The sequence below is a fragment of the Acomys minous genome (genome assembly GCF_964271855.1).
Source record: "Acomys minous genome assembly, chromosome: 18".
Lineage (NCBI taxonomy): Eukaryota > Metazoa > Chordata > Mammalia > Rodentia > Muridae > Acomys > Acomys minous.
Genome location: NC_140501.1, coordinates 59309879 through 59323119, shown reverse-complemented (window position 1 = coordinate 59323119; position 13241 = coordinate 59309879). Strand labels below are relative to the sequence as shown.

Below are 13241 nucleotides of genomic sequence, written 5' to 3'. Positions count from 1 at the left end.
GCAGTGGAGAGGGTGTTGCTATGAATGCTCTAACAAGAGGCGGCACAGGCTGCTCCGATGTGGGAGAGAAGGGAGAAGGGGGAAGGACGCTGAGGGTGTGAAGCAAGCCTGATGGAGAGAGGGTGGCGCTGAGCAGAGAGATACATGAGGGGAAGGCAGAGTGTTCAGAGTCGGAGGGACCAGGAAGCCATTTACAGGCATGGGTGACACAAAGTTATCCAACGTTACTTCAGTTTGCTGTGTGGCTGTTACCCCATAGCGTTAGTCCCTAGCCACCACTTTTGATATAAACTATACAACAAATGCTAAGATGATCAGGAATGGCGATAGGATAAGGGTTCCCATGGCTTACTTATCTCTTCCTCTGGGTCGTCGTCCCTACCTCACTCTCTCTGTGGGGGGCCATCTGTAAAGTCCTATCTAAGAAACAGCAGTGACTCCCTCTTCTTTTGAGCAGTGGCAGCAAGTGGTTAAGCTGTTAGGTTTTCCTCTACAACCTACTTTAAAAATTGGTTATTTTCTTGGGCGACCTTCTAAGAGTGCTGGCCAGTTCCACTTCAGGTCTCTCTAGCACAGGAGAGGCTCTGTTAGGAAGTCATTAGAAAACGACCCCATTTCCCTTTGTCAGCAGTTGCATATCGTAAGTAATGTCCTTAATGAGCCCTTAATGAGCAGAGCGACTTTCCTCCTGCAGTGTGAAGGCTCGGGGACTCAGAAAACGGCTTCTGAACTGTAAGGATTTTTGGTACAAACAGCTTGAGCAGGCTCTCTTATAAGGCGAAGCTGAAATTTTGACCTAAACCTGAAACTTAAGCTGCCACGAAGGTCTCAAAAGTCACTTGCTGTAAGGAGAAACAGAGGTGGGAGAGGAGCAACATGGATGCCCAGTCACAGCTAGGGAAAGCAGAGAGAGAGAGAGAGAGAGAGAGAGAGAGAGAGAGAGAGAGAAGAAGAAGAAGGAGGAGGAGGAGGAGGAGGAGGAGGAGGAGGAAGGGAGGGAGAGAGAGAGAGAGGGAGAGAGGGAGGGAGGGAGGGAGAGAGAGAGAGAGAGGGAGAGAGAGAGGGAGAGAGAGAGAACACAAGTCATAGGTTTCTTGTCTCCTAGAAGTTTAAGACTCAGGATTTTCAAGTTTTAGAAACTCATTTTACCTGCTTAGGTGTGTGTGTGTGTGTGTGTGTGTGTGTGTGTGTGTGTGTGTGTGTGTGTGTGTATGTGTGTGTGTGTGTGTGTGTGTGCGCGCGCACTTGCCTAGTGTATACAAGTGCATATGCACGGATCAAGGCTGGTGTCTTCTCAGCTGCTGTCTACCTCCTCCTTTGAGACCCAGCATCATTGCACCACACCTGGCTTTCACTGGTTCGGCTGGTCTGTCTGGCCACTGAGCACCAAGGAGCCTCCTGCTCCATGTCCCCAGGGTTGGGAATAGAGCTACTCATTGTTGTACAGGGATTTTTTTCTGTGTGTTCTGAGGACTCAAGTCCTCATGTTGGTACAATAAGCTTTTTTTTTTTTTAAACCAATGGAGCCATCTCCCCAGGCCTAGATTGTCTCAGAATTTTAAAGACTAAATAAAAAGGTGTGCTCTGCTGAGCATAATAAGGACTCAAAGTATAACTTTGAAGAACAGTGCTCCGAATTTAAGAAGTTACATAAGGGACACAGGGGAATAAAGAGTAATTACTATTCCTCTAAAGAAACAAAAAACATTTTTTTTGAGATAGTGGAATAAGACAGCATCTGGTGAATGGTATTCTTATCAAGGTGACCCAACCCAGAGGAACTACACAAAATGAAATCACAAAAGTAAAACTTCTTACTCTAATAAGTTTATCTAAACATGGAGTAGGGTAACTTTTTAAACAATGATAGTCTGTCAGAAAAAACTCTGTTAACTATAGTTGCTTCTTGATTTTTGTTGTTTGTTTGTTTTGGGGTGAATAGCAAAGCTTTTGCTGGCCCTAGTGGCACACGCTGGCCTTCCTAGTATTTGGGAGGTTGATGTGAAAGGACAGTGAACTCGGGGCCAGCATCCGCTGCACAGCAAGGTCCTTTTGTCACAAAATCGAGGGCTGAGTAGAGCACTTGTGTAGCTTGTACAGGACCCTGGCTTCTATCATCAGCACTGTTAAGAAAAAAAAAACATGCAAACAAGCACACAAACACACACACAAACAAACCCTAAATCAAAATCTATTTGGCAACATTAATTTTTAGAATCAAGCTCACGTCAGAGTTTTAAAAATGTTATTTATGATCATTAAGTTTATGCCACATGGGAAGTCTTATAAAAAAAATCCCGATGCAACATTTGATTAAGGGACCCTTTTAAACAACCCAGCAGTTAGAAAGACAGCTCTCAAGAATGATCCTGCTTCCCTTTGTGCCTAGAATTCCTTTTCCCATAGTCATCATGTGAGGCAAAGATCCAGCCTTACTCGATTACAGGACATTTTTCACGGTCACTCTTTCATTCCTTACCAGACCTGGTAAAGTTTCGCATCAAGCTAGTCATCGCATCTCAGCCTCTCCCTGTAGAGCTTTCCCTCCACCTGGCCTTCTCCATCACACGTGCCCCTGGTCCTCCGCCTCCGCCCTTCCCTATCCCTGCATCTTCCTGTCCAGTGGGATTCTTGGCCATGGTGCTCAACTGCTCTTCTTTCCATTAATTAAGATGCCGTGATGGAGACAGAATTCCAAATACGAGGTGATTTCTTTTCTTGCCACATCAGTGAGGGTGGCGCTGAGAGTCCTGCATTCCCTTCAACAGGGGTATGGGATCTACTCAGCACCCTCAAGCTGTTCTGAGCAGCCAGTGGCCTGGAGCTCCCTGGCCCCTCATCCTCCTATGAGCAATTACCTAGGAAGCTCACTTCATCCATGAAATCACCTCCAGGATTTATGGGAGGCCAGATGCTACTGAAGCCTACGCCTGACATTTTCTCTCCCCAAACCTCTTCCCCAGTTCCATAGCTACGTACTTAAATGTATGACCTCAGCTACTCCAGGCCCTTGGGCATCATGGGAAATCTCACCTATTTGAGTCCTGCCTTCTGAATTGGTCCATCATTAGCTTTGCACTGATGTTCACACAGAAGCTTTATATTGTTATTTATATGAATCAGACCCATCCTGGCCATGGTTAAATAGTATTTCTTTTCTTTTCTTTCTTTCTTTTTCCCAAGACACAGTTTCTCTGTGTAGCCTTGGCTGTCCTGGACGCACTTTGTAGACAAGGCTTACTTCAAACTCACAGAGACTCTCACCTGCCTCTGCCTCCAGAGTGTTGGGTTTACAGGCCTGCACCAAGGCGTCTGGTGGTTAAGTAGTAGTTCATACCTCCATTTCAAATCTTTTTTCCTTATCTACCCTATCCTGGTCACATTTTCTTGTCTATGTCTTTGGCTATTCCCTTTGAACAGAGTGAACCTACAGATTCCCATCATCCCTGGGCAGGGGAATTGCTGCATTGGACACGTGCCAGCAGAGAGGGCTACCGCCCTCTGGAGACGTTAGAAAAGTAGGCCTCTTTGTGCAATGTGAACAAGGCTGTGGCAAAAACACATTTCCACATTCAAAACCGCACGACTCAGACTCCGCGGCCACGGGGCAGGAGTATTACAAACAAACAGAATCAGCGTGCAACACACACGTTAATTTGCTGACAGGTTATTTTTAAAACTTTATATGAATGAATGACAAATGGCACTACCACCACAACACTTGTAACCGAAGAGAAAAACACCACCTAGCTTCTAGAACACAGTACTATTGCCTGAAACCTCACAGCCCTGTGCTTAAGATTCCATACACCTCAATGCAGGGCAGGTCACTTCAGATAAACCACAAGGCAACATTTTAAGGAGGATTGACTGACATTTAGCAGATACCTGGTTTATCATCTTCCTTGCTGCTGTTTGCAGGGACAGAGTGGTTGGCTCAGAGCCTGGAGTCTAAGGGACTTGTGGGAATCCCCATGCCCACCCTGTCTGGCCACAGAGTGTCCTCAGCCTAAGCTAGACAGTTGTGGATTCATGAATGGACACAGTTGAGTTGACTACGTATGTAATGGCACATGCACAGTATGCCTATGTGAAATGTATAGTCAACCCTCTATGTGTGCACGCTGTACATCTATCTGTGCATTCAACTCTAAGATGAACATGTCTTTGGGAAGCTGTGGGCGGGGCCTGGGAGGATGGCTCATTTAGTAAGGTGCTTGCTGTACAAGCAAAAGGACCCGAGTTTGATTCCCAGAACCCAGGTATAAGAAAGATTGAGTGTGGCAGTGCTCCGTGGTAATCCTAGTGCAAGGAGGCACAGAGACAAGGGGTCGAACAAGGGCTCCCAGTGACAACCCACCAGCAGAGAGCAAGTGTACTGTGTCTGACAGTAATTGTGGACTGAACACTACTTACTGTTAGGCACATGTGCGTTCCCTCTAGTCTATGAATCCCCAGGTAGGCAGGCACATGTGTATTCCCGCTAGTCTATGAATCCCCGGGTAGGCACCGTCTTTCTATATACCCTTGACTCTGTGCATCTGGCAAGAATGGAAACCCAGAAACAACACAAGCGAGGATAATGCACACAGTGGGCTCAACTGTATAAACGTCTTGGGTTGCAGGTCCAACACAGAATCCATACTGAGTAGGATGAAGAAGGGCAGGGCTTTTTTTTAAATTACACCAATGCTCATACTTCTGAAGTTCTGCTAAGGAGTAGGTAGGGTACAGGGGGGAGCACCCCTTACTGCCAGTGGCAAGAACTGGATGTCACTTGCCACTTCCTGGGGTCTCCAACTTAAAAAAAAAAATATATATATATATATATATATATACACACACATATACACACACACACATATATATACACATACATACACATATATATACACACACATATATACATACACACACACACACACACACACCTATATATATCCCTGTTTCTTAACCAATGAGAGGAATAAACAAAAATATTTATTTTCATGGTTGGCTTCATGCTTGTGATATAAGGAACAAGCCAACCTCCACTCCAGCTTGGATGAGGAAGTCTTTCCTTCCCAGGGTCTACACACAAAGGCCACACAGCACATGCAGGAGAGCCTGCCCTAGGGTGGGTTAACGGTGGCTGCAGCTAGCTCAGCTCCTCCTTCCTCCACAACTGCCCTTCTGCCTTAGTCTTTCTAGTCTGTCTTTCCCCACTAGCGCTAGGATTCTGAGGGCAGATTTATCTCAGTTGGCTGAACAATCCCTCGGGCCTGCAGTAGTCGGGTCTCTGTTACTGTAACAGATTCCCAAATGAATGATATTTGGCCTATTGCTTTGTAGGGTTTGACCTATGAGGCTGGCCGTGATGCTTTAAGCTTGTGGCAATACAGCATGTCACAAAGACAGTAAATGACAGGACAAAACCACTCCCTTCTTTTGAGGAAACAGAAGGGCTGGACACCCATGACCCCATCAAGGACACACTTCTAGTGACTTAAAGCCCTCCGCAAGTGCCACAGGCTGGGAAACTGGACATGTGTTAGCATTTGAGGAACAGTCAGAACTCAGGTCCTCAGCTGTGCCCACACCATTTGGGAGAAGAGGTGGGCGACTCTCGATGGATTTCATGAGGGAGCAAATACCTTGTTCAAGCTTCTGAGCCAGTTAGTACTGCAGGGAGCTAAGTACTCCCCTGTAGCCAGGGGAAGAAACAACTCCGGGTGTGACTACGCCTTGAAGAAGTTACATAAGTGTGAAAACACCTTGGGAAAGGCGAAAGGAGAGAGATGACACTATACCACACCAAGGACATTGACCTGAAGACGACGCCTCATCTGGTGCTTGGGTGACGTCTACCTGGCAACCCGGGTTCTTAAGAAACACTGTAGGACTGTGGCTGAACAAGATGGTTTGCAAGCTTTGTCAGCTCACCTGCTGGAGCACAGGCAACTTGCAAACAAATTCACAGTTTTCACATATCACGCGGACACTCCCAGACCTGAAATCAGACAAGCAACACAATCCACGGAGACAGCTTCTTGGGGAAGAGCCACAAATCACTTGAATTCAATGACTGCAAAAGGACGCTCCCCCACCATCCCTCCCTCTGTTTGCACTTGGCCCAGTGGGGTGTGCACACTATTCTCAAGTATGTTTGGAAAGCTCACAAATAAATCCATTCCCATATTTAGGATTAAAAAAAAAAACCCTGTTCTATGCCAGTAACTGGCTGGGACCTGGTGTTTGGCACTGAAATCAGAGTTAGCAGTTTGTAAGCTTTGAAGTGAGAGAGCTTCCCCCACTCTTTTATTAGCAATGAAATGAACTTTAAAGGGGAAAAAAGTCGGTGAGGAGTATTTTTCCATGGCAAGCCACGTAATGTCTTTGGTACAATCCCCTATTTAGAAAGCTGAACAGTCTTGAGGCGCCCACTGGGACTACCTGGTATATTTCGCATAACTCCTGCCCGTGAGAATCTGGTCAAATGTGGGTATTTTCAGTGGACCACCATCTCTTATGCATCTGGCGGGAGCTCAGATGTTACAATGGGATATTGTAGAGCCGGGCCTCTAAGCCTGATATCTCTCTCTCTCTCTCTCTCTCTCTCTCTCTCTCTCTCTCTCTCTCTCTCTCTCTCTCTCTCAATCTCTCTCTCTCATTCACACACTTGAATCTTGAGGGACTGTCATTTTAACAGGCAACCTGGATGAGTGTAATGTAAGCAGTCAACAGCCCTTAACTGAGAGAGAGAAAAAAAAACTCACTTAGAATTTTTTAAATTCTTTGGCCAAAAGCATTGGAGTTTTAAAATTGTAATATTTCGGTGCAGGACGATGCAAAACTCATCTGTCCTTCCAGGGAAGGGCAGCATGTATGATCTTGACCTCCCACAGGCTGTTTCCAGAGTGATCAGCCCGGGTGACCTTATTCTGACTGTGCTGATTAAGAAGTCACGGAAGGTTAAGAGATGTGCCCAGGGTGAGGTGGCTCGGACTGGGGCAGGGTCTGTCTCCTGACTTGGGAGCAGAGGTGAAGTTTGGTGCCTCCCTTCACACAGCCCTGAAATCAGAAGCCCTGGGAACTGCCTGAAGAAAAGTCAAGCACAGTACCGGCTTTAGATCCAGTTTCCCTGGAAGCCCCACACCGGCAGGGGACTTTGGGGATGGAGGTAAGACAAGCGACTTAGCTGTGCTCTGCCTTAGAGCAGTTAAGCCGCCACGGAGAAATATCTGCTGCATGGTTATGTATGATACCCTGGGAAAACCATCCTCATAGCCCAGGGCCATGCCATTCACCGTGACAGACACAAGCCAAGTTCTTTAATTTACTGTAGATCTGAGTGTGCTCCTAGAAAAACGAAGACATCCTTAAAATCCTCGGAATGCTGTTTCTTTAGAAGAGTCCATGGGTATCGTCTTTGATTTCACAAATGCTCACTTGGACTTCCTGGGAGGCTGCTGGGCTTTCACACACCACATCACAAGGTGCCAGAGGGAAGAGGAGACTCTGACAGTGGGAAAGAAGTCTTTTAGCCCTTCCTTCCCTTTGCCCGCTAGGGAAGACCTGCCTTCAACCCTGTGAGAAAAACTCCAAATAGACGAGACTAGACAAAGAAAGACTTAGTCACATTGGTGGGGAAATCTCAGCAGAAACAATGTGCCTTTTCAATGGCTGAAGATGTTATGAATAGACAGAGTGCATGCTGCTGCATCTGCCTCTGGCTCTTGAGGGGAGAAAGAAATGCCATTTGCCTTTAGATATTACTTTAATTCTTGGAGCTTCAAAAAATTAGGCTCATCTGCCAAAACTCCACTGTGTAGTCAACTACAAAGGATGGTTTATGAAAATCACTAGAAGCATTCTTGATTTTTCTTTATTTCTTTCTTTCTTTTTAGACAGGGTTTCTTTGTGTAGCTCTGGCTGTCCTGGAACTCACTCCTTAGACCAGTCTGGCCTTGAACTCAGAGATCGGCCTGCGTCTCACTCTGGAATGCTGGGATTAAAGGGGTGTGCCATGACTGCCTGGTGCATTCTTAAAATATTAACTTCTAAAAGCATCCTTCAGAAAGGATATGGCTTACACATACATGCAATCGTCCCCCATTAGGACCCCTTCTTCCTCAGACCAACCTGAAGCCAGATGCTGTTCCTTTTGATGACAACACAGCTCCTCCTGTGACAGGAGAAAGCCCTTGTGAGGCTTAATCTGGGAGGCCAGGCTAGTCCTGGGCACTCTCTGTACAAGAGATCGTTGAGCCCCATTGCACGGTGTTTAATATACCCTTACCATTTCTCAGAGAAGCTGCAGACTGTTGAGTCAGGGAGCAGGTGAGACGCTGCCCTGGGCCACAGTGTGAAAGCCACACCTTGTATTTTCATACCCTTCCCCATGCGGATCTCACCCCAGAAGACGACAGACGCTAAACAGATCTTTAACGAGAACTGTATCGGTCCTTTCACATGCCAAGCGGAACCCTTAGTCTTCCCTAGCTGTGCTGTCTCAAAATGGCGCATTTGCTCCCTGCTGAAACCAACCAACAGAAAGGGGGGAAAAAGCCACAGTTTAAGTAAAATATAAAGTTTTTATACAAAAGTGCTCTGTAATTTAACTGAATGGGGGCTTTTCTTGACTCCATGTTGGTGGGAACGGCTCACTGTCTGCAAGGATAGCCACGCCATCACTTAATAAAGGGGGCATCTGGGAAAGGAATCCTATGGTGATTTCTTCATTCCCCGTGGGGAAGACTTATACACATCAAGAAGGCTATGATATGATGTCACTGGGCCGTTATATCAGGGGACTGTCCATAAATGTATGTTGTTGTTTGTTGACTGAATTGTTGTCATCCAGCATGTGACGCACATGACCTTTGGCCTTGCTCAGGGGAGCTGTGAGCACCCTAAGGGCTCCATGATGAACTCAGTCCCTCCATGATTTGAAAGTCATCCATGTTATCAGAATGAGAATTGTCAAAAGACCCAACGCTCCGCTTTAGAGTTGTAGTTCCTAAAGTGAGCGTACACGGAGGGAGGGGGGGTCTACCTAGAGCAGTCAAGGAGAGGGAGCATTTGCCAAGGGGGGGTGATGTCACCTGTGGTTCGCCTCTGATTTAGACACCTGCGTGCTGTTTGATTCCTCTCCTTACAGACATCATAGATGCAATGGGGGTGGGGGTGGGTGGGGCATGTCCTGCAAGCCCACTCCTGCAAGGCAAGGCCAGCATGCTTGATCCTCACATTCAAGGAGGACCACGCCCCCTCAGGGATATTGCCTGGCTTACTTACCAGGTAAAAGGCGGTGTGCTAAATAGCCTTGGGCTCTCTCATGAGCAAAAGCTCTTAGCCGTGCATCTAGACTTAGGTAGACACAGGGCTTTGTGTTCATTTCTACGGCATGAGGCAGAAGCAGCAGTCAGGACTGCCATGCCCTGATCCTCTTCCTAACCCTGAGTCTTGTTTCCAGTATTATAAGCACCCTACTGCAACTCCAGAGGCTAGACCAGCCTGGAACAGCTACTGTAAGGGTACGGACAGGTGTCTAGTGTTAAGAGACAATGACAGTCTCACAGATCACTGAGACCTGGGGTCGGACATGTTGGTTTGGATCCAGAGAGATTGCCAAGGCAGAGCTGGACAGTGGGTTTCTGGCTATTGGGAAGGAAACACAGCCTAGAGAATGGACCTAAAGTGGCAACACAATGATGCTTCACTTTACAAAGAGCGATGAGACTAGCCAGTGAGGCATCATGGAAGCTCCTAAAGCCGAGGGCTTGGGGCAGCCCTGCGGGGATCTGAGAGCGATCTGACTATATGTAGGCCAGCGTGGGTTTATGGGGTGGGCTCACACAGCCTCACTTGGGAAGTAAAGGGGTTGGTGCTTTAGGCCACACCCGGCTCCTTTTCTCCACACTGGATGTGATAGAGTTCTATGGCCTAATTTGTCATTGTGAGTGGGAAAAAAAATTAAAATAAGCATAAGGTTTGAAGAGACGAACAGAGAAGAGAGACTCTGGCACACCAATTATCTGGTTACTAGTGTTCTTAAGTTGATATTTTGGAAGTGACCAGTTACCAATTAAGCAGTTCATTGCATACGTAACATTGAACCTGTAATTAACACAAGGCTTGCTCATGGCTGCCTCAAAACCACTCCTCTTTTCCAAGGGCCACAGACATCTGTACATAATGAGCACACACCTAAGGAAACGTGGGTACAGTGGGTAAGTCAGAGGAGCCCGCGTGACGTTTTCACAGCATTTAAATTTCTCATGCCGCTTCTGCGGGTGAGACAACCTCTTCCAGCGGCTTTAATTGGCTCATCAACTGATAAGTTTTGGTGCAAGCCGATTACAAAAGCCTTTACTGAAGAAGTTCCCTGTCACAAGACACAGAAAGCTCCTTCACTCACATACGCACAAACACAATAGAGATACGCACATGATTCACAGTACTGACCTGCCCTTTCATGTCAGGAGCGATGGGGATGGTCGGCCAGATGGTTGAATAGACACCAAAAAACACCAGCCAGATCAGCATGCTTCCCCACACCGCCAGGTGACTGAACTGTGGAGGAAATGAAAGCTTAGACAGGACCCTCTGCTGGCCTGGCAGGTAGGGTTGGGGTGGGGTGGGGTGGGGTGGGGTGGGGTGGGGTTGGGGTGGGGTTGGGGTTGGGGTGGGGTGGGGGGTGGACACCAGCCAATATGTTGCCCAACCCCCATCCCTCATCTGATCCCCTGACTTGATGGGAAGAAACTGAGAATCTTCTAGTTACTGGAGAACTCTGCCTCTCTAAGTTCCTTGTCTTAGAATTTTTAATGGTGAATTCACACTATTGATGGCCTTATCTATCCTGAAGATGGATGTGCTTTGAGCCCCAACCTTCTTCTAAACTCCATGCCCTGGCCATAATCCACCCACCCCTGGGGTTATCTCAAGTGTTTGCTTTATACATTAAGGGCTCAGCCATCGAGCAAGAGAGTGGTGAAGTGGACGAAGGGACAGAATATTTTTTATTAATCACTTAGAGACACTTTCTGTCCTATTTATTTCAGGGACTACTTGGAAACAACTTGGGATAAATACAACATCTTTTAAAAACCTGAAATATTGCATTTAATAGAAATTTAAAAAGCCATGTACAATTGTTCACATTTATAGGTACAGTGTGACATGCCAATACACACACACACACACACACACACACACACACACACACACACACACACGATAATCAGATCAGGGTTGTCTTATCCATGTTCAAAAGACATATAATTTCTCAATGTAGGGAACGTTCGAAACTCTTTTTTTCCATTTGTGTTGAAAGATACAATCAGTGAGAACTCAGCATAGTCACCCCATGTCCTACAGAACAGGAAAGTGACCCTCCCACCATGTTGCACCCTGAATCCTGCACCCACTAGCTCTTCCCTCGTGCCGCACACCCCTCCCCCTCCTTTTCCTTGGCTGTAGTGACTCGAATTCTATTCTTCACGTCTCTGAGAGCAAATGTCCATGCTGTGCCTCTTGAGGTTGTTGGTCTTCTTTGTGCTCTTAATATGATCCTTGACTTCCTTCTTTACAACATACAGTCCAATCCGTCCATCCGCAAGCTCTGCCTTTTCGTTTCTATTTTGGAACAAGCCCTCCCATGTTGCAGCACTCACTACCTCTTCCTGCAACATGCCAGGCTAAGTCATGCCTCCCACCTCCGGGCATAACTGCCATCATCCTTTAACAGAGTCCCTGGCCCCGTGGTGACCGGCCATCCTACCCCCCAGCTGCCTATCAGAGCAGGAGGTAAACACACCCCTGTTACACTGTGGCCGAGAGGTGCTGTGAAGTGTGGCTGTTAGCCCATCCTGGAAAACAGGACGCTGGTAAAGCAAATCTGGGCTAGCTACACAAAGTAATATTCTTTAACCATGAACAATAGTTTCCTGGTGTGCCTTAAGGATTCAAAATGGGAGATTTTGGGTGAGGGAAAAAAAAAAAAGATAAAACCGTGTGTACCACAGTGCATGCTCTTATTTGAGAACAGAACCCAAAGGACAGAGGATGAAGAACAAGAGTACCATGGTAATGTGTATGTAAATACTCCATTTCCTGATTTGTTCTCCTGCATAGTCTCTGTCTGTCTGTCTGTTGGTCTGTCTGTCTGTCTCTCTCTGTCTCTCTGTCTCTGTCTCTCTCCCTCTCCCTTTCCCTCTTTCTCTCCCCCATCCCTTGAATCAATAGCCTTAAGCTGTGCTAGGTGCCAAGCATATGAAACACTAAGTGTGACTGAATTCCAAAATTTTCCTTTACAAAGATCAAAAACAACTTTCGCTTGTGAAAGTTGAAATAAGACAACTGTATAGTATTTATTGTCTCCTCAAGGAGTAAATGGAGGCCATTGCATGCAACCATCTATAATGGCGAAAGAAATAATTCCAAAGAAAACTCACTTTAGTCCAAGCTGTCGTCTCCAAACCAGCTTTCAGACAAACTGTAACCACAACGTACTGTGAAAAGAAAAAAAAAAACAGAGGAGTTTGGTATGATGCAAATATTTCTCGATCATTCTGAACTTTAAGGAATCCATAGGCCATAAACACATGGAATAACTCATTTTAATGTGGAAAGCCTTGCCTACCTGGGGAGATATAACCCACAAGCATGCCCTTTCAGACTGGCTCAACAGTGCTAAACTTACCGTGTAAACAATATTTCCAACAAACAAATAGTCTGTGGCGTGACCACTGGCTAGCGGAGTATCTGGAAAACAAAGAAGCCACTGTTAGCTTCTAGAAGGCTACAGAGCAATCTGCTTTGTTTTGTTTTTGTTTTTGTTTTTTCTTAAGAACATAATAAAGGAGCAGTATAACTATGCAGAGGGCATTTCAAAACTGGCTCCTTCGTGACTTTGAAGGCACTTTCTCATTACAACAGTATGGTTTTCTGTCTCATGCTTTCTTCAGATGACTAAAAGAAGCTCAGATCTTCAAACAAAAAGAATGCTTGATTTTCATTGCATTTACATTTTTTTCAAAAGTCGAAGTCTCTTTTTGTCTGGCTTGAAAACCAGCAGCCCGGGCTGGAGAAATGGCTCAGCGGTTAAGAGCACTGCCTACTCTTCCAAAGGTCCTGTGTTCAATACCCACCAACCATATGGTGGCTCACAACCATCTATAATGAGATCTCGTCTCCTCTTCTGGCATGCAGGTGTACATGTAGGTAAAACACTGTATACTTAATAAATAAATAAACCT

General features: G+C 46.2%; 1 protein-coding gene across 5 annotated transcripts in view; it reads right to left on the bottom strand.

Moving 5' to 3' along the window:
- Nucleotides 1–13241, bottom strand: part of ATP8A2 (ATPase phospholipid transporting 8A2) — a 543049-nt gene that overhangs the window by 114605 nt on the left and 415203 nt on the right. For all 5 annotated transcript variants that reach the window (XM_084768271.1, XM_084768273.1, XM_084768274.1 and 2 more), the window contains 3 exons: nt 12686–12747; nt 12438–12494; nt 10447–10554 (listed from right to left, as the gene is read on the bottom strand). In XM_084768271.1, coding sequence (XP_084624397.1) covers nt 10447–10554; nt 12438–12494; nt 12686–12747 — 227 coding nt within the window. The remainder of the gene's footprint in view (nt 1–10446; nt 10555–12437; nt 12495–12685; nt 12748–13241) is intronic.